Source organism: Ammospiza nelsoni, chromosome 2, assembly GCF_027579445.1.
Source record: "Ammospiza nelsoni isolate bAmmNel1 chromosome 2, bAmmNel1.pri, whole genome shotgun sequence".
Lineage (NCBI taxonomy): Eukaryota > Metazoa > Chordata > Aves > Passeriformes > Passerellidae > Ammospiza > Ammospiza nelsoni.
Genome location: NC_080634.1, coordinates 62,393,081 through 62,412,888, shown reverse-complemented (window position 1 = coordinate 62,412,888; position 19,808 = coordinate 62,393,081). Strand labels below are relative to the sequence as shown.

The 19,808-nt window shown below is 35.6% G+C and overlaps 1 protein-coding gene across 1 annotated transcript in view; it reads right to left on the bottom strand.

Moving 5' to 3' along the window:
• Positions 1-1,399: 1,399 nt before the first annotated feature.
• PCDH17 (protocadherin 17) overlaps positions 1,400-19,808 on the bottom strand; it is an 89,612-nt gene continuing 71,203 nt past the window's right edge. The window contains exons 5-6 of the mRNA XM_059466244.1: positions 14,331-14,405; positions 1,400-6,002 (exon numbers count right to left, since the gene is read on the bottom strand). Of these exons, the coding sequence (XP_059322227.1) occupies positions 5,320-6,002; positions 14,331-14,405 (758 nt within the window). The 3' untranslated portion in view covers positions 1,400-5,319. The remainder of the gene's footprint in view (positions 6,003-14,330; positions 14,406-19,808) is intronic.

The window sequence follows — 19,808 nt, the reverse complement described above, 5'->3', positions numbered from 1 at the left end:
GGATAAGGATAGGGTATTTATCCCATGAGTGAGCACCCTGAAGCAGTAATACGTGGTTGGCTTAAAGGAGATCTAAGAATCTCTGTTTGACGGACTGGCCACTTTCCAAATGAGAAATCAATGACTGTGTTCTGGGTAAAGAAAAGCCAGGATGGTTTATGACTTGTTCTACATATACTGCAGATCCAGCCAAGCTCTGAATCACACACAGTTGAAGACAGTAAAAGTAACATCCCATGTCCAGTGAGGTCATTAGCAGCAGAAGGTACATTCTGTCAGGACTCTGCACAGACAGTGACTTGCTAGATTTTAGAAATTAGCCTGTAGAAAGACAGATATATGTAGCCAGAAAAAGGGGAGATAACCTTGCTGGGTTTCAGTGCCTGAGATGGGCAGCTAACTGGATGCAGGCTGGTTTTGTTTCTGGAGAGGAGACTTGCAAAAAAAATGAAATGGTTAAAATGGAATTCTGTCTGCAGGAATAGCACACATCTTTATAATACCTGTAGTGTTCTGAACAAACTGAAATTCTATTTAGCTGTCAAAAGCAATGCCTATATACTTATTACTTTTAAAAACATCAAAATAAACAAACAAAACTCAAAAAACTCCCCACTGAAAAAAACCCCAAAACCAAAAGCAACCTAAAAATTCTGGTTTACAGGCTTTACACTATTGGGTATGTCATTGCTACAGTCATACAGGAGCAGACAGAGAGGGCCACACTTTCTGAGGGATTGATCATAATGCTCAAATACATCAAAACCCAACCAAACAAAAGAGGTTAATGAAAGTGTTAAATTATAACAACAAACTCATAAAACCAGACATAGGACTGAGTAATATTTTTCCCAGCAATTTCTCTTTGTTTACAGCAACATGAATAAAATTACTCACACTCCTAAGAAAGACAATTAAAAAAGATAAAAAGCAAAAACTAATTCCTTGCATTCTTCAGGTTGCCCTCCACTTCTATACTCAAGCAGTGTTTTGATCTCTCCTGCTAGGCTGACAATCTTTAAGAACTTTACAGCCCCACCCCATTTAAAATGTTTCTGGTGAACTCACACCAGTGTACTAAACCAAAATATCCTTTATTCAGCTCCATGTTTCTATGAGCAAATAACAGCCTGTAGGGATTCAGTGCATCAGCTGCTTAAAAGATAAACCTACCCAGCTTGATGAAAACTCTTCTGCACTTTCCTGTTGAGAGAAAACGGTTACACATTTCTAATAAATGAAGCAGGAACTGTCATTTTTTTGGCAAACTGATAACTAGCTGTAACAGCCGCATTGCCACAAGTTGCTTTTCCAAAGTAATTACCATCAGGCTCCCTGTGGTATGCAGTGTTTAACACATTTCTTCTGTGTTAATGAATGCAAAAGCAGGCAACACCACTATTAGTAATCGCTTTTTATTCGTAGTCCTCATTTTCCAGATAGGTCACATTAAACACAGCCATTAAACAATAGCGGTTGAGAAAAATCCATACAATGTATGCTGCTTTTGTTTGGTTTTTTTGTGTCATTCACCAGTCATTGGTGCAACTTTGAGCCATATGGGGAGACAGGGGCTGATAAATGAGAATGCCAACCTGTATCACAATTGGGCCAGAGAAGTCAAAACCTTAATCAGATTTCATTCAATTACACTTCAAGTCAACAAATCTTGATAGCCAAAACTCCCATTTAAATTAATACAATAATAACTGCTGCCTGATGTCAAAAGAAAGCAATTAAACAATAATGAGTGGATGTATGTTATGCTAGGCTTCAGACTCCTCCTTGACCTCAGCAATTTCCCTTCCATTTGACAGCAAGCAACATGAAAGCTTGTTTGAATGGTGTATCTTGCTCCACTATGAACAAAGTTTGACTTCTAGGGGTAACTTGGATTGGGAAATCTCTATCTTTCAGTGGCAAATCACAGTTCAGGAGAATCTGTTTCCTGATAAATATGCCAATTAAAGGAAAAAAAGGGAAAAAAGAAAGGTCTGATTTTGAGTTCTGATTTGATTGGCCAACTGTATAAGGAACTCCCAATTGCTGGCTTTTTTAATTAAAAAAAGATACAGAATGCCTTATTCGCTATTCACAGTGTACAGTACAAGTTTATTAGTTGCTTTACTTGCCTCTCTTAACTCCAACTTTCCTTTTATACTCTTGTGACAGATATTTCCTTTCAGTCTTATAAAGCATGTGTGTAAAAAATGAGAGAAATAACTCATAAACTTTATCTTTCATTCCTGCCTCTTTCTCCAATGGTGATAGTAGAGATACCATGGAGAAAAAAACCACTTTAAAATCTTTTGTGTGCAGTATGTCCTTCACACATAATCATGTTAATTTTAACCGAACCAGCAAAACTCACATTGTATAAGCTCTGCTGATTTACTGGTTCATTATGTATCCATTTTAAATTGTGAAATAAATTTTTTAACCTGGGATAATCTTATACTGGGAAACAGTATGCCAGAGTTGTACAAAACAAGGCAGTTGAAAGACAAATTAAATAAATGCAAGATTTCCTAAACTCCTCTATAAAGCTGTGAGTCATGAATTCTGAATTACCTCAGAGTGGTAAATAAATAATCACTACTAAATACAGATAATGTGTTAAACAGCTAAAGCTAGTAAATCACTAGTGACAGAGAGCCTTAAGGTAAATTCCTCTTACATTGGCACAGCCCTTTCTCAGAATGTTGTGGTTTTTATGTCTTCAGAAACATACAATGAATTGTACAATTGGTTACTCAGTGTTAAAATCATTTATAAAATACACAAATCTCCATCACTTGACTGCATTTACATACTGGCGTAGGTTTTGCTGAATAATGGATCTCACTGGCAGAGCTAAAGACTTGGTGCACAGACACTGAAGTGATGGGCACCACAGAAATACGTAGAAAAGACTGATCAAACAATAAGAATCCTCTCCACTATGGAATTTCAAGCTATCAAGCTATCAAGCAAAACCAATCTTGGGTCTCCTGGCCAAAAAGAAAAAAAAAAAAAAAGAAACAAAATTATATAACACAGACAACACCACGTTTTAGATACATAAATTGTCCAAAACATGGAGAGTAGCTTGATAAGACATGTACAAGATCCTTCCTTTTGCATGTAATTGTAGACATTTTTTAACAGGAGCTAAAAGCAAACTAAATTGTCAGAATTGGTGTCTCCCAAAGACAATTCATTGTAGGACAGACTAGATAAGATCACCATTTAAATGAAATCCCTAGACTAAAATAGGCTGTTGGGTCAACTTTTGTTTTTGAATTGATAAAAAACTATGGCTTGTGGTATTTCAGATTGCCAACCCCTTTTATAAATGTTTTTATAGTTAAGATTAAATTTAAGAAAACAAATTCATAGTTTTTAAACAATGTGCCATAGTGGTATTTCCAGCAGAGTATCTAAAGTATATAAGGGGCAAATCCTGAGCTAAATATTTTATTCTTCTGCTTCTTCTTGTACTCTGTAAGTTCATTTGTTTTTTTCCAAGTTTAATTCAATTTTGAAATTTTCAAATGCAATAAAAACATTCTTAAAAACAATAATAAAAAGTAAAAACTATATCCCAAGTTATTTTAAGTTATTCTGCAAATATTATACAGATCAAGTGAAAACCTAACTAAAAACACCCCCCCAGAATAAGCAGTATTTATCTAGAACTTCAGTAAGCTATTGCACATTCTAAAGAATCAGATAAAATACTGCTCATGCCACATTGGCACTGACATAATTTTCAGCTCTATAAACTTAATATCAAAACTTTTAAAATGGTGGCATCTCTGAAGAATTCAGTCAAGTATCCTACATTGAACAGGCTGGCTGCATGTGATGGGGGGAAAAAAACCAAACCCAAGGAGGTTCCAGATGTTGGTTCAAGTGTAATTTTTGTTATTAAACATGGACTTGCAATAGAAGCTACTACAAGGACTTGCACATAACCATGACTGATGGATGTATTTGTAGGCTGTTCAGTTAGCTCCATCAGCTCACTCAAACATATTTTGAACAGATTATGTACTGCAGTACTTCGTAGACCATACATTAAACAAGAGACTTTGCTCTGAGGCGCTGCTTCCCATATTCCATGGGGAAAAGGAAGCAGGAAAAAACAAAACTCATAGAGTTCGACAGCTACTGAGGCAACACTTGCCATTTACAATATAAGCCCAAATATTTTTGCAACACAACTATATATTAATTTAATAAAATACACAATATAGCTCTTATACACTCAACAATTTGGCTCATATGCACTGAATCTGCAATAAATCAATAAAAATATGTCATTTGATGTAAACACACTGAATCTTCTTACATTTGCACATTTAAATGACCATGTGATTTTTGTGGATGTCTGACATTTTCACTTTCCTGAGCTATTTTAGTGTCCACAAATGAATAAAAAAGTGTTAATAATGTTAATTTCCTTTCTGTATTACCGTTAAGGTAACTCTTTTTTTCCCAAACTTTATTTCACTTCCTTTCCTTTTTTATTTTTTTTTTAACTTATCACTAACTACTTATAGCTTTGTTGGACACTAAAATGCTAAATAGATATTAAAATATTTTTTTTTAAATTTTATCAAGTGAATTAGCTTATGTGTGTGCAGGACAAGATGGACTATATATTTTTACATTTAACCTTAATATGATATGTAGTGTTTCATTAATGATGAGGATATGTTTTCTTGAACAATGATTTGGAATGGTTCTTTTTGTTTTATTGTTCTTTTTTTTTCTTTTTTTTCGTATTTCATATTTGTGGCAGATAACTTTGTACATAAATGTTTACCACAAATGAATGTTAATGTTTGGTGTCGCTTGGACTACTACAAGAACTCTTTATAGGACTTTCAGTAGAAGCCTGTGGCGGCTGCTGGAAATTCACCACAGATCAGCATTATTCAACCCTGTTTTTCTTGGGGTTTATACGTAAACAGTAAAGTCAGCATCAGCTATTGAGGACAGTCTTAAAGTATCAGACGTATTTCCATTCCATCTTTCTCACACCTTCCTATCAGATTGTCAAAATGGCACTGTCTTTCCTTCTTTCATTTTGTTCTTGGTGTACTTGACTCTGTCCTAATGAAAGTTTGGTCAAAATGAAACCAGTGTTATCTGTCAAAAAGAAAGAGCAGTGAAAAGAACATACTTGTGGGCACTTCAGATGTTCACTAAAAGCCTTAAAGCAGCATTGGTCTTCCTTCATTCCTGTAATTCTGTTACAACCAGGGAATTTATTTATTTACTTTCAATCAGCAGAAGAGGAATGCGACTGCCAGCCTGTCCTTATTTTCCCCCTCACTTTCTGACGGCCACAGGGTCGCTTCCCCGACAGTCCTGCAAGAGCTTGTCTATTTCTCTCACAACTTCCTCGGCATCCACCGACTCCCTGCCTAGATCCCGGGCTGAACGGTCTAACTGCTCCAGAACAGAGTCCATCTCACTGGAGTCTCGGCTCACTCGGGAGTGCACGTCTGCAAAGGCCCTAGCCATCTGATCTGATGCAATGAAGGAAGAGTCCTTTGACTGTTTACTGGGCGATAGATACTGACTGTCAGTTGACAAGTACTGGCTGCTTGGTTCAGCCAAGGCTCCTGATTTCACTTCACAACCATCCAGTGGTCCTTTTGTTGAGGTGCAAGGCTCAATGCATGTCTTGGTTGGGCTGCTCGATGCTGAGGGAACCTCCTGAAGCAGAGGACTCAGGGCACGTTTGGCTTTTAAGTAAGGTTTAACATTGGCAATGAGAATAGTGTGCTCTCTCTTGTCTTTCCCAAATGTACAAAAAGTCTTTTTCCCAGTGGGATTCACAGTTTCATATGTCTCAGTCTCAACGTTAGCTTCAACTGTGGGTACAAAGAGATTTGTGCGATAATCTGCATTCTCAGCCTGACTGGCTGCAGGGAACTGTGGCATCCAACACCTGTCAGAATGACCAAGCACTCTGCATTCATCTGTGCAGTTAACACATTCTTCTTGTTCTGCAAAACAAAGGAGAAAGAGAAAAAACTCTAATTATAAGTGGATTTATTTAATCTAATGAATAGGCAATGATTGTCACGTGATGCGCTTACTTGACATCTGGCTTCTTAATTATGGAGAAAAAGAAGAAGCTGCAATTAAAATATTTCAGAAGGTTTGCATAAACCTGTTAGTTGAGACAATAGATTTATTTAACTCTGTTCTCCACATATTAAAGCATTCACACAGCCCAATGGCAGAATAAAGGGGTCATTAGAGACTCATTCTCAATGGAATTGAGCTTCATCTGTAAACTAATCTGCTGTAGGAATCTTTTAGGCTTTATTCTGTAAAACCTATGCTAGAAAAGAGTGAACAGTACTTAGGGAACTCAAAAGGAATTATAAGGATTAATTTTTCAAATCAAGTAACTGAGCAGTGACTGCCTTTCTGGAAATACAAACACTTCATAAAAATCAGTAAGCTGTTTTTTCCTTTTTGTCACCTCCATTTCATTTGTAATTGTTATGTTGTGTGACAGTCACAAAATAAAAAGGTTTTCTTGAAAAGCCTCCTTTTCCTGCTGAGAACAGAGAACTAGAATCTTCCATCAGTATGCATTAAATATAAGCTTGTCAAAAAGCGCATATTGCAATTTTATTAGACATGAGTATGGATCATATAATCAGTTTTCTCCTTTTTTGTTTTGGTGCAACTAAGTGAAAATGGATTTGCTCAATACACACAATTTGGAAGAATGACAAATGGTGGCACACTATTTGAACTGATGATGTCTTCAGATAGGATTTCTATATCCTTATTTCTTTCAAAGAATATAGAGAAATGAGATTCTTTGCTACACTTTTAGAACATAAGTTTTGGTACTTCTTATTCTACAATTCAAAGAAAACTTTCTGTTTTAAAAACCTTGGCTTGAGTGTCATTTGCATTAAATATGTTACATTTGGGCCAATATTTACTGTCTTATAATTGTACTCACAACTCTAACCAACTATCAGGAATAAGAAAAATAATAAATAGTATAAATCCTTCTATTATCTCTAGGTTTCAGTTAACTATACATTGATCTTAATAATTTTTCTTTCACAAAATAGGCATATGGGTTCAATACTCATTTTTTTTGAGGAATTTAGTATTCAAAAAGTGCATGGAATTCCAGTTAGACCAAAAACTGTTAACATACCTTTAAATATAAGGATGAAACACACATACAGACATGCAGAACAAGTCTTCATAAAAGCAAAACAAACAGGTTGAGCAAAAGATGGGGAGAATTTAAGCAACCATCATCTTTCTAAATTAGAAAAAAAATTCCTAATAATCTTATATCATCACCTGATTAATGAATTATTGCACTGCAGAAACATGACAAAAGAAACACCAAGGATGATCTAAGGAAATCCAAGAGTATAAACTGTGTTTCACATTTCTAAAAAGATATGAATAAATACGACTTTAATTAAACTAAAATTGTATTATGTCACAGTGATGTTAAACTGCAATAATTTGCTCAGAACTGATATTTTTAGTGATACAGTAGTATGAAAAAGTGTCATTCTGTATATGAGCTCCCTTCCTTGACAGCTTTAAAATCTAAGTCTGGTCTAAACCCTGAAAAAATACCAAAAGCAAGTGAGAATTAGGTACAGGGACAACAGAACAAAGTGATTGTTGAGGAAAAGGATGTAACACAGGGGCCTTAAACATAAAATTCATAGAGGTGAGCCAGCCTCAGCCGTGTATCCGGAAAAACCAAGCAAGATGTCTTCCTGGAAGATATATCAAAACATATGGAAGATGGGGAGGTGATCAGACACAGACAACAAGGCTTTATTGAGGACAGATTGTGTCTGACTAATCTGATGGCTTTCTAGGATGGATTGAATGCATCAGTGGACACGGAAAAGTCTTTTGCAAGGCCTTTGACTTGGTCAAATATTGATATGGCCACAATATTCTTGGTGCTAAATTGGAGATTGATGGATTTGATGATGGATTGTCAGATCAATAAGGTAGTGGCTGGATGGTCACATGCAAACAGCTGCAGTCAATGGCTCAAAGTCCAAGTGGAAACCATAATGAGAGGTGTCCCTCCAGGGTCCACACTGGGGCCAACATTGTTTGTTATCTGCATTAATGAGATGGACAATGGAACTGAGTGCACCCTAGAATCACAACAAACACAGTGGTGCATCTGGATCCCTGGAGGGAAAGAATTCCATCAGAGGGACCGACAGGCTTGAGAGGTGGGGGCCACATGGACATCATGAAATTCAACAAGTCCAAGTGCAAGGTCCTGCACCTGAGTTGGAAAAATCAGTATCAATACAGAATGGGGGATGGACAGATTGAGAACAGACCAGTTGAGAAGGATTGGTGCTACTGGTAGATGAAAAACTGGACACAAGCCAGCAGCCTGTGCTCACAGCCCAGACAGCCAATTGTGTCCTGGGCTGCATAAACTAAAAGAAAGCATGAATCTGCTTTCTTTTAGTTTGTACATGAGGTGGAAGCTCTTTGATGTGAGAGTAGGGAGACACTGGAACAGATTTCCTAGAGAAATTTTCGATGTCCCATCACTTAGAGATTTCAAAGTTAGGTTGGACAGGATCTTGAGCAACCTGATCCAGTGAGGGACATTCCTGCCCATGGTAGATATTTCAAGGCCCTTTCTGACACAAACTGTGACGGTGTTCACAGGGGTTTATCAGGTGAGGAAAGAGACGAGAATGTTGATTCCATGTTCAGAAGGCTTGATTTATTATTTTATGATATACATTACATTAAAACTATACAAAAAAGAATAGAAGGAGAAGTTTCATCTCAGAAGGCTAGCTAAGCTAAGAATAGAAAGGAATGAATAATAAAAGTTTGTGTTTCTGGGCATTATAAGCTGCGGTTGGTTACTAATTGTAAACATCTAAGACAGGCCAATCACAGATGCATTCCACAGCAGCAGATAACCATTGTTTACATTTTGTTCCTGAAGCCTCTCAGCTTCTCAGGAAGAAAAATCCTAAGAAAGGATTTTTAATGAAAAGATGTCTGCGACAACAAATCATTCAATGATTCTATGATCTCCAAAGAAAACTAAACCACATGCTGGTTTTAGTAGCCAATAAAAACTAAAATCATGAAAGCAGGAGTAAAATAACCCCAACCTTAGGACTGTAACAAAGTGGCAAAACTGAAAAGATTTTGAGGAAGAAATTTAAGTTTGTTGCATTTGATTTGACTACACTTGAACGAGATGACATTGGTATGCATAACCACAGAGACAACATATGTGTGGCAGTTGCTTAATGAAATGGGAACCACAAATGAAGGACATAGCTATACACCTCATTCCACCCATTAGTTCACCTCCACTAAAGTTCCCTGTATCTAGTTTTCTGGAGTTTCTACAGCATCAAACAGCTGCTGCTTTAAAACAGCCAAGGGAAACTGCTACTCTCACTCTCTATCTCTCTAAAAAAAAAAAAAGAAAAAAAAATCCCCAAACAACAAAGCTACCTCCTCCTGCTCTGAAAAAAAAATCACTCAGAAACATAAAACTCCACAAAACAAACCAAATCAATGTATTTTTAAAAACACCTTCATCTTTCTGATCCTTCAGAGTAGACGTGTCAAGTTCAGCCTCTAACTTTTAAAGTGGAGTTACAGAAATAGGAGAAATAGGTGCTTTCTTCAGGATTTTCCCTAACAGCATCTAAAGTTATTTTTTCTCTCATATAGAATTCATGACAATTCTGAGTAAAAGCTTTCTGGCACTTTTAAAAGTTTACCTAAACAACTAATCAGCTTTCCAGCTAACTTTTATGTTGTAAGCTTAACTATCCTTTGTATGGATATTTGTAAACAATTTTGTTGTTTTATAACAAAAGACAAAATGAAACCCTGCTGCATGTTAGCTACCATAAATGCTCAGAATTGCACAATCAACGGACCAGTACTTTTCTCTGCTTCTCTCTTTTCAATTACTCTATCAGAGTAAGATCCCTCTTTGCTCTTTCCTTTCTCACAAAAAATAACCCAAACATTACAGTCTATTTCATTATACCACAAAAAAGCCATCTGTAGCAGGGAAATTCTTTCTGTCTTTCAGGTAGTAGGTCTATATCATATTATCTTAAAATAAATTAAATAAATATTTATATATATATATATATATATATATGTATTTATATATATGTAATCCTCTGCTCTGTACATTGACAACACACATATATACGCATATATATATCTATATTAAATATAGAACTAGAAAATTCTATTTTCACACTGACTCTTTTTCTAAACTCAACTGAACTGTATTTCTTTTAAAAAATAAATATTCCCTGAACTAAGATTGAAACAAACAAGCTCAGATGAAAGGTAAAGTTCAGAGAAATTCTCAGTCACTGGAAATAAGTACTGCAAACTTATTCAGTAGGTATTCTGTTTGGTGCCAAAAGCTATGCTTTGAGATTTTCAACACTCATTAGGATAATTTATTACAACCAAGTTATGTTTGAAGATTTATATTTTTAGCTCTCACACACATGCATACACATACATTGGTATGAGGAGGGGTCTTTCACAGTGTTTAGATTATTACTGCCAACAGAAATACAAACTTTGGTGGCAATCTCTTAGTAAAAGAGATATATGTCATATAGCATATATCTGTTATGTATATATTGCATGCTCTATTTTCTTTCCTCTTCTCATTTCCTGTATTTTTTATAGCAATTTTTATACTTGCATTTCTACTTACTGTATTGAATGACTTTCCATGTCTGCTCCCTGGACATGGAAGCAGTGACTGAATTAAATATGAAGCCAAAAAATCAGCAAAAAATACACTGAATGACCTTGATTTGAAACCCACCTGCATTGCATGAGCTTTGTTCCTCTAGCCCTGAAAATTTCTGCTTTTGCACTTCATTCTTTAATGGCACATCATAGGGAATGGATTTTGAGTATTGATTATCATACATTATAGGCTGCTTGTCTCACCATTAGCCTGTGATTTTGACTGCTGCAGCTACCACACAGCGAAGAAAATCAAACAGGGATTTTTGTACTAGTAGCAGAAACTACAAACACGAAGTGAACTATCACCACCAAGGGCCGAATTAGTAGACATGAGAAAATAGAATCAATTTAAAGGTAAATATATAAATATATATATGTAAAACAGGTTATATGCTGTGCTGTTCAGCAAGATGCGCTGGTAGCGTGATATGCACCATCAGTCTTTATCTCTGTGCTTGTCTCCCTCCCGTTGAAAATAAACCCTTAACAGTGCATGTGTGTACAATAAACAGAAGCAGTCAGGAGGTTTTCCCAACTCTCTGGAGCTTTAAGGGTAAACAGTCAGAAGTGCTTTATGCACTTAGGGGAGAACATACACTAAAATAGAACTGCTAAATTATCAGCTGTAGAAAGAAAAGGAAACAAGATATTTGTAAACAACAGTCGCCTAGATAGGAAATGTATTCGGGATGGAAATTCAGAGATGATGTAGGATGAAAGTTATGTTGGCAACATATAAAATGCAATGCAAGGTATGTATTTTGCCACAGCAGTATCTTATATATTATATTCTATTAGCAGATGAGTTATATTTAATATCTGCCTTCTATATCAATCTAAGAGAAAAAGATTCTTTTATTGTGGTATCTACAATTTCCTACACTTTCTTTATAAATATTGAACAAAATTAATTGTAGGTACTGATTTCACCCTAAATAGATTGCACTATGAAGTTAATTAATTAATGCTTTAGATAGCTGTCTCTTTTCAACGGCTAAAACAGATATCTTATTTTGACTCACTAATTATATGAAATTTGCATAACGATAAAAAAGAGGAAGCTCAAGAATTATTATTTTTTAAGCGTAACTCAATGGAAAAATCAAGTCAATAATTACAATGTTTTTTGCAATTTAACTGGTCCCTAATTATTTGAATTATACATACATAGAAAGCAAAAAAGCAAATTTAAAGTAAATATCAGCATCCAAAAAATTCTAAGAAATATTTTATGTACTATACCTATAGGATAAAGAACACTATAGTCTATATTGAAGTACTCCATACAATTTAATACTAAACGTCAAGATTCCCATATATGGGAAATCAGAGTATAAATATATATATAGACACATATACATACATGCTTTTATTTATATATTTATGTAAATAAATGAATCTATGTATATTTAAAGTCTGATTACCCCTATAAACAGGTCTGGATATATAAAAAGGCATAGACTTAGACCTACAGCTAGATCTATGCCATCCTATTCCTCACAAAACCTGTAAATTATTTTATCAAATTTTATTTGGAGTTAAACAAGGCAGACAGAGTAAGATCATTATAATTTATAAGATTTGAACTGATTGTCATTCCAGTGCATTCTTTCCTAAGACCTTCTCACTCACAAAATACTAAAAAATGTAGCTTTTTATTGCAATTTGTTCATCTACTAAAGACTAAATAAGAATATGGCTAGCTAAGTACATGGCTAAATATTTTAAAATACCAGTCGCTTTTGTTATTTTTAATTGTCCTAAGAAAGCCTATCTTTCAGACATCCTTTTTTCTCTTTCATTGGGGATGTCTGGTTCTTTGCTATTGCATAAACACCTTCTTCTAACTGACTATTTTTTAAAATTCCTTTCTATGAACGTAGAAGCTAAAAATAAGCCTTAATTGTCAGGGATGCTTCATAGGTTGATCCCATTGACTGAAATGACTATCAAATAACAGGTCCAAATAAAAAATAAACCAGAGGACCCATTTCAAAATACATGCTGCCTTCTTTTTGAAAGCATGCAGTTTCACAATACCTCCACTCTTTAAATGCTCTATTCTTCATTGTGTTACAGTGAATGGTAAAGCACATCTTTGGTGACCTTTTTTTTCACATGACAAAGATCTGTCTATGAATTAATACATGTACACTGACTTGTGTAGGAGACCAGCCTTGATGTTGTGAATTTTTGTTCATTATTGGAAGTATTTCCATTTAGAATTTACTCAGAAGCAAAGTGTAAAATTCTCTGCAGCTTATATTTCCCTGGTCTAACCACAAACACAGTATTCTTTACTCTGAGGGTGGTGAGGTACTGGAACAGGTTGTCCCATTCCTGGAAGTGTCCAAGGCCAGGCTGGATGGGGTTTTGAGCAATCTGGTTTAGTGGATGGTGTCCCTGCCCATGACAGGGCAGTTGGAACTAGGTGATCTTTAAGATCCTTTACAACTCAAACCATTCCATGATTTTATTTAAAAAACCTCCACCAACACCAGTACGTGTTTTAGACTAATAAAATAATGCTATGCTTCATATTTTCAATACCTTAAATAGATATGAAAGATCTGTATTTTCTGTACATATGTGTAAGCAGATGGACAATAAATGCCACATAATATCTAACAGAGGATGTAATTAACTCTGCTTTTCAGAACTTCAGTAATTCCTAAAATATGACCAGAAAACCGTACAGAACTTACATTAAATGGTGGCTTTTTTTTTTTTACTTTTTATTTATTTATTTATTTATTTTTTTAAATCGAGACAGGCAATAGCCTTTACTAAAGAACTGGAAAGGCTATAAGTGGATATTTATTACAGGAGACAAATAATGTGTGCTTTGGCATGTCCTAAGCACCGGGTCTATATGACATTTCTATTGAGAACAATCAGCCAAAGCACTACCTCTGTGGTTGGATTTCTGTTTAATTACAATTGATTTTGACATAAATGAGCAGAGATAAACAAATACTTCTATACTTCTCTTGCTGTTATTAAACAGAGCTGTCTCCTATCTGAGTATTTATATTGGCTTGTCTGTTTAAAGGCTCCTTTCAGGCAAAGCAATTATGTAGCTCAGATTAGCAAAATAACTGGCAGTAGAACAAGAGTGGACTGCCGCATTTGTAAACTTCTTGGATCTTTGTTTTTCTCCTGATATTATAAATACAAGTTTCTGAGGTTTATAATCCTTACACATTTTCCCACTGGTGGTGTTGGGTTTTTGTTTAGTTGGCTTTGTTTGCTTGTTTTCTAGATATAGGATAAAGACAATATATGTTTTATATTGTTATGACATAAAACACTTCAAAAGCCACAAAAGCATGATGACCTATGGATTTAATTCTAGTTCACATTTGTGCCAGGCAATAAATATTGGAGGAATATTTCAGGATTACAGGGAGTACTATGGAAAATTTAAAACATTTCTTACAGAAGTATGCTTTAATTAAATGATTACCATTTAATGACAATCACATATTTTTATTAAAAACAATATAAGAGAAAGAAAATATTTGTGTTACCTGAAAATTTTCCATCCTCACAGCGGGCTGGTCCACAGATCCCAACAATGGGTCTTTGGCCTCTGCCTTGCTGTTCTGGAGGCAAATCAGACCTGTGAGTCACAGACAGGGATAGGCTCTGCTTCCAAAATTCACAACAATGTCAAAACTTCTGCAGCAGAAAAACAGCTTCTACCTGTGACCCAGACACTTTTCACTAATTTTCTCAGCAGTACACACAATTCTATATTTGGCAATAAACTGAAAACACCTAACTAGTAAAAAGTATGCCTCATTTTTTCCTGATAGAGGAGAAAGAAGAAAATGGACACCCAGTCTTGATTTCTGCTGTTTGCCTATAAATTGGCTGGCCCTGACTCTAATTTGCATTGAAAAAACCATACAACAGTCATGAAAGAGTCATTTTGATCTCTTCCCCATCCCACATAAGAAAGTCTTCCTGGCCCAGGGCTGCAGGCAGAAAATGCACAAAGGCTAGATGTGCCAGCCCTGCACTTAGCTGAGAAGCTACTGGGAAACTTTAGCAATATGACGCATTGATAGTTTTAAACTCTAAATATTTGTTGTAGAGCCCCAAGCTTTTCCTGAGAAAGAAGGAAAAGTAAACTGCAGTAATTAACAGAAGAGGACAGCCTCGTGGATCTTTCAGAAAGCACATTTTTAACATCGCACATTTTTACTCTTGATCAAGGCAGTGCAAAAGATATTACAGTAGCATTGTTTCAGCACTAGCAATGATTCTTAAATCTGAAACTTAATTGAATTTGTGTAATCATTTGCACAATTTGCATGATATTCACATTCTTTTTACTAACTTTATTGTGAGCTAGTCATAATTATAGTATCAATGATTTCCATATCTAATTTGCAGCACTTAGTAAATGCTGCATATTGTAGTGCAGCAATGCTTATAATCCAGTCATTAACTAGGACCATTGTGAGCCCGCCTATACAAATATTAACAGATTGTGTAGTTAGAGACAAAAGGTAACAAGTCATTATGACAAACAAAAGCAATGAATGGGAAGAAGAGACAACATTAATGAAAACATAATCATGCTGTTGACATTTCCTAAAAATACCAATATAAAAGCTCCATAATTTCAAGGAGCTATCTCCATCTGTCAGACCATCAAGCCACCAGCGATGAGCTATATGTTACACCACTGAATTTCCTTAAGAGTTGCCAATTATCTCAGTGTACAAATCTTTAATTAGAAGGTACCAAGCTTTTAGCTTTGCAAGCTTGCCTCAAATTTGGGTATGACAAATTGTTTACAGATATTAACTGAGGAGGGTGCCACTGAGGAGAGAGACATGACAGGTTTCTGAAGAAATCTCAATGTTCTTTTGATGGCTCTGTTTACATCCTGACTGTAGGTAGACTCTGTTTAATGGAAGTCTGTCAGCCCCTGTGTAGGAGCCTGGTTTTATCCAAAATAAAATCGATGCAGTAACACTCTTCAAATGGTACTTGTTTTCCTTTGCAAAGTCTCATAAAAACAGTTACAAAGGCTGCATGGATGCTGAACCATTCAAAATCTGAATGGCCACTTTGGTGAAAGAGAGTATTTTCCCCCCCCATTCCTACCAGTATACCTGGATTTACATTCAAAAGCTCTTTTAACAGCCATAATGGGACCATGTGGGTTTTATACTGACAGATGGAAAACCCTACTGGGTACCATTCTCTGCTTCAAGGGTTGATGTCGTAAGCAGGTCATATACTTTGGACTTCACAGAAGGTTTACAATGCACCTGACAGAATAGGAGGAAGAACACTTGTCATGTTGCTGCTCTCAGAAAAAAACTTTAGGTTGTCCAGACATCTTAAGGAGCTCTCACTTGGACATAGAGATGCAGAAATATCTTCTTACAAAAGAAAGACGCTTTTAAGAGTTTTGTGTAGAGCCCTCCCCATGCTAAGTGACATATTCATTATCATATGATTAGAGGGTCCCTTCAACTATTATTTAGAAGATTTCTGGTGTGTTGTTACCACTTTCCAAAGAGATTTGCAGAATGGGATTACCCTTGTGTCACTTTATGAAGAACCCAAATTCTCTTAACAATTTAAGTTTCACAATGCTACCCTACTTAACTTTCTGCCTGGATAGTGCTCCAATTAGATCAATCAGAAAGGATAATTAAGGATGTCTTTTTCAAATCTGACTCTCTAAATATAACCAGTTTGGCAAAGAGAATTATACATGTAAACAGATTCAGTGCCACATTTTAAGATTCTCCATGAACAGTGGATTAATTTATGAAAGACACTTACTGAAGATATCTAAAGAATATACATATCTTCCTTTTCCCAGATCCTCCATCAAGAACTCTTAAGTTACAGATCACCTTCTTATATTTCAAGGATTGAGGAGATTATAGATATTAACACCACTAATGCAGAAGAATCTCTTCTACTAGTTACTTTTATGTGCAGCAGTTCAGCTGCTCAACTGAGACTCACCTTTTTACTTGTCATCTTTTCATTTGTTATAGCTTCAATTTCTGAACTGATGTCAGACTACTTTGATGTGACAAAAGACAGATTTAAGAAAAATTGTCAATTTGGGGAATTATTTCCAAAGATGTTGTCATTATGTGTTCCTTGTTTTCACTAATATCTTCACTTTTTAAGCCTGGTAACTATTGGAAGCTATTTTTCTGGTGTCTAGCAACCGCTAATCTGAGCCATGTTCTTACAAAAAGTGTATTCTAGTCTTGGAGATAGACTTAAAAGCTAATTACAGATATCACCACCAAGTAAGATGCAGTCAGGGTAATTTCTGTTAGCTGTGCCCTCAGCTTACTTATCTGAACACCCTACAAAGGAAATCAGCGGTGAGGCATTAGATAAGTTAAACACTGTTCTGGTAAAGCAAGTAAAAGATGCAGCTGCTAAATTTAAAGCTACGGAGGATTCAGAATAAGCCAGTTAACATCAATCTATTGACATTCCTTAAGAAAATCTTTACTCTGTAGAGATGATGAAGATACTATATCCCTAGAAATGGGGAAAACCTGCTATAAAATGCAGTAAAACCTACTCTAGGTATGCATCATTGTTAATTTTCTCAGGGTATTTAAAGCAATCTTTTAATTTACGGGAACTCATCACTATAATATTTACTTCATTTAGGGTTAATTGTGTGTTTTACAACATTATTTTAATGGGTCCCCCTCCTCCCAGGCTTATTGTTTTAATGGAGAAAAAAGGCAAGAGGCCTGTACAGTTATTATTAGCTTGAATTCTAATTATCACAGATAATGGAAGCAGAGAAATCTGAGCCCCAATATCTACTGCATGATTCTTCAAAAACAGCCTCTGGGTTTCCTAATAAAAATCGTAACTTTGCTTTGTTTTTCTTTAAGAAGAAGAATTTCTTTAATTCCCAAGGAGACAAAAATAAAGCACCATATCTGAAAGTAAGGCTCAGCCTGACCTTGAACAAATTCTGTAAGGAATTAAGGTGAGAAAAATTTTTCTTTAGGGAAAGAGAATCAAACTTTTTCGTTGCTGTTTTGTTTCCACCTGTTACACAGGTGCTGTGCTAAGGTGCAGTATGTATGCCACTTCTCAGGAACCTAAGAAACAGTCTAGCAGAGCTCTAAACTTATTTGTAAGCTCTCAAGTGACTCTGCAGTTCCAGCTGAAGATGGATACAAGGCAGCTAATTTGCTACCACCAAGGGAAAATGTTATAACATAAAAACATTCCCTCCCTTAGCTTCAAAACTGTCGAGTGCCTAGGGAGCCTGACTATTTGTAGAGCTGATACTATGCATATGCTTCCCCTGTAACTGTTACATGCATACATCTGGCATCTGTCTCTGTGTTAAACAGACTTAATTGTCCCCACTATTGCTGTGTAGAAACCCTCTAACCTAGATGGGTAATGTGAAAGAAATAAATGAAAGGGTTGATATGAATTTTTTTTTTTTGTGGCATTGTTTTTGCATTATTGGCAAGATTTCCAATGAACTCTGTACTGTGGCTATAATAAAAATATTTTAGCTGTGCCTTCTGTGTAACTTTGGGTAGAGATTATGTTTTTGTCTTAGCATGACATTTGAACTTTGAACAGTCCTTTAATCAAATAGTGTTGTTTTAACTGGAACTCTTTTTTTTTTTCTATTTATTCTTCCTTTATTTTTTTTCCTGTCTTGGTTGTTTATGACCCCTCTTTTATCCACATCAGACTTCAGAGCTTTTAATCATTTGCTAGACATAGCTGAACTGATTCTGAAGATATGCCATTTTTTTTTAGGTGTTATTGGGGTACTCTACGTGATATTATTCAGATCACTGTTGCCAGCAGAGTCAAGACTCAGGCAAAGCACTTGATTTCAGATTTCAATATATTTTTAAGAGATCAAAGAGCATGGAAAATCTTGTTCTTTGGTTATACAGACCATGCAGAACAGCAATATTCTGAAAGATGGAGGTAGCTGCATAGAACTAATACTAAATTGAAGGCCTTTTGAAGTTACTTTAACCTTTGTGTCTATGTTCATCTCAAAATCCCCCAGCAAAGTAAAAAAATGTTTTTAATTGAGAAAACACACAGAAATTAGTTCTTCCAGTAGAATAAGAGGAGGGAATAAAACAAAAAAAAAGTTGCTGGTTTGACATCTGAAATTAGTCATGATAGCAAAGATCCTCAAGGTCCTTGTTCTACTAGGATTTATTTCTTTGAGCAAGACTATAAAGCACAGACTTTCCTAATGCAACTGTACCTGCCCAAGTCTATTTAGAACTCAGAGAAAAGCTATTCATACAGCTGCGATCTTCTGAAGAGCTTGACTTCTTCCTAGCATATGCATTAAACCCTAGGAAATAGGAAGACAGGCCACAGGTGTTTCACCTGTCCTGTTAAAAGTTTTACTATCATGCAACAAGCAAACTAGAGAGCGCTTCCATTTAAACTCCTGTGTAAGAGAGAGTTCTTGTCAGTCAAAGAACTGAATAAAAGCTCACAGGATGTAGATTCTGATGCTGTATATTAATTTCATCAGTGACATAGCAGCAGCTATAAACAGAATAATTTCATTCAACAGAGAAAGTCATAATCTAATTTTTGACAACTCAAATTAGGCTAAAATTCTTATGTCATCTCTGGAGATAATGGATAGGAATGGTTTCAGAGAGCCATTTAGAATGCCACTGAAAAGATCCAGACCTAGAACACTTCATAGGCAGGTCTATCTATCTTCACATGCACAGAGTTGATGTCCTGAAGTTGTCTTTGTCTGTGTTAGGGATATATATCATCTGGTCTGCCTTTTCCTATAAGCTAAGCTTTTCAGCGCTCAGAAAATTGTCTGCTTTGTGTCTAAGAGCCCAGTACTTCCTAAAGTAATGCAGGTGAGACTGAGATGTGTAACTCAGCAACATGAGTCCCCTTTTCCACAATGTGCTCCTAAAGAACATTGTCCTACCATTGGTAAGAAAATAGTCCCTTTGCAAACTAATAGC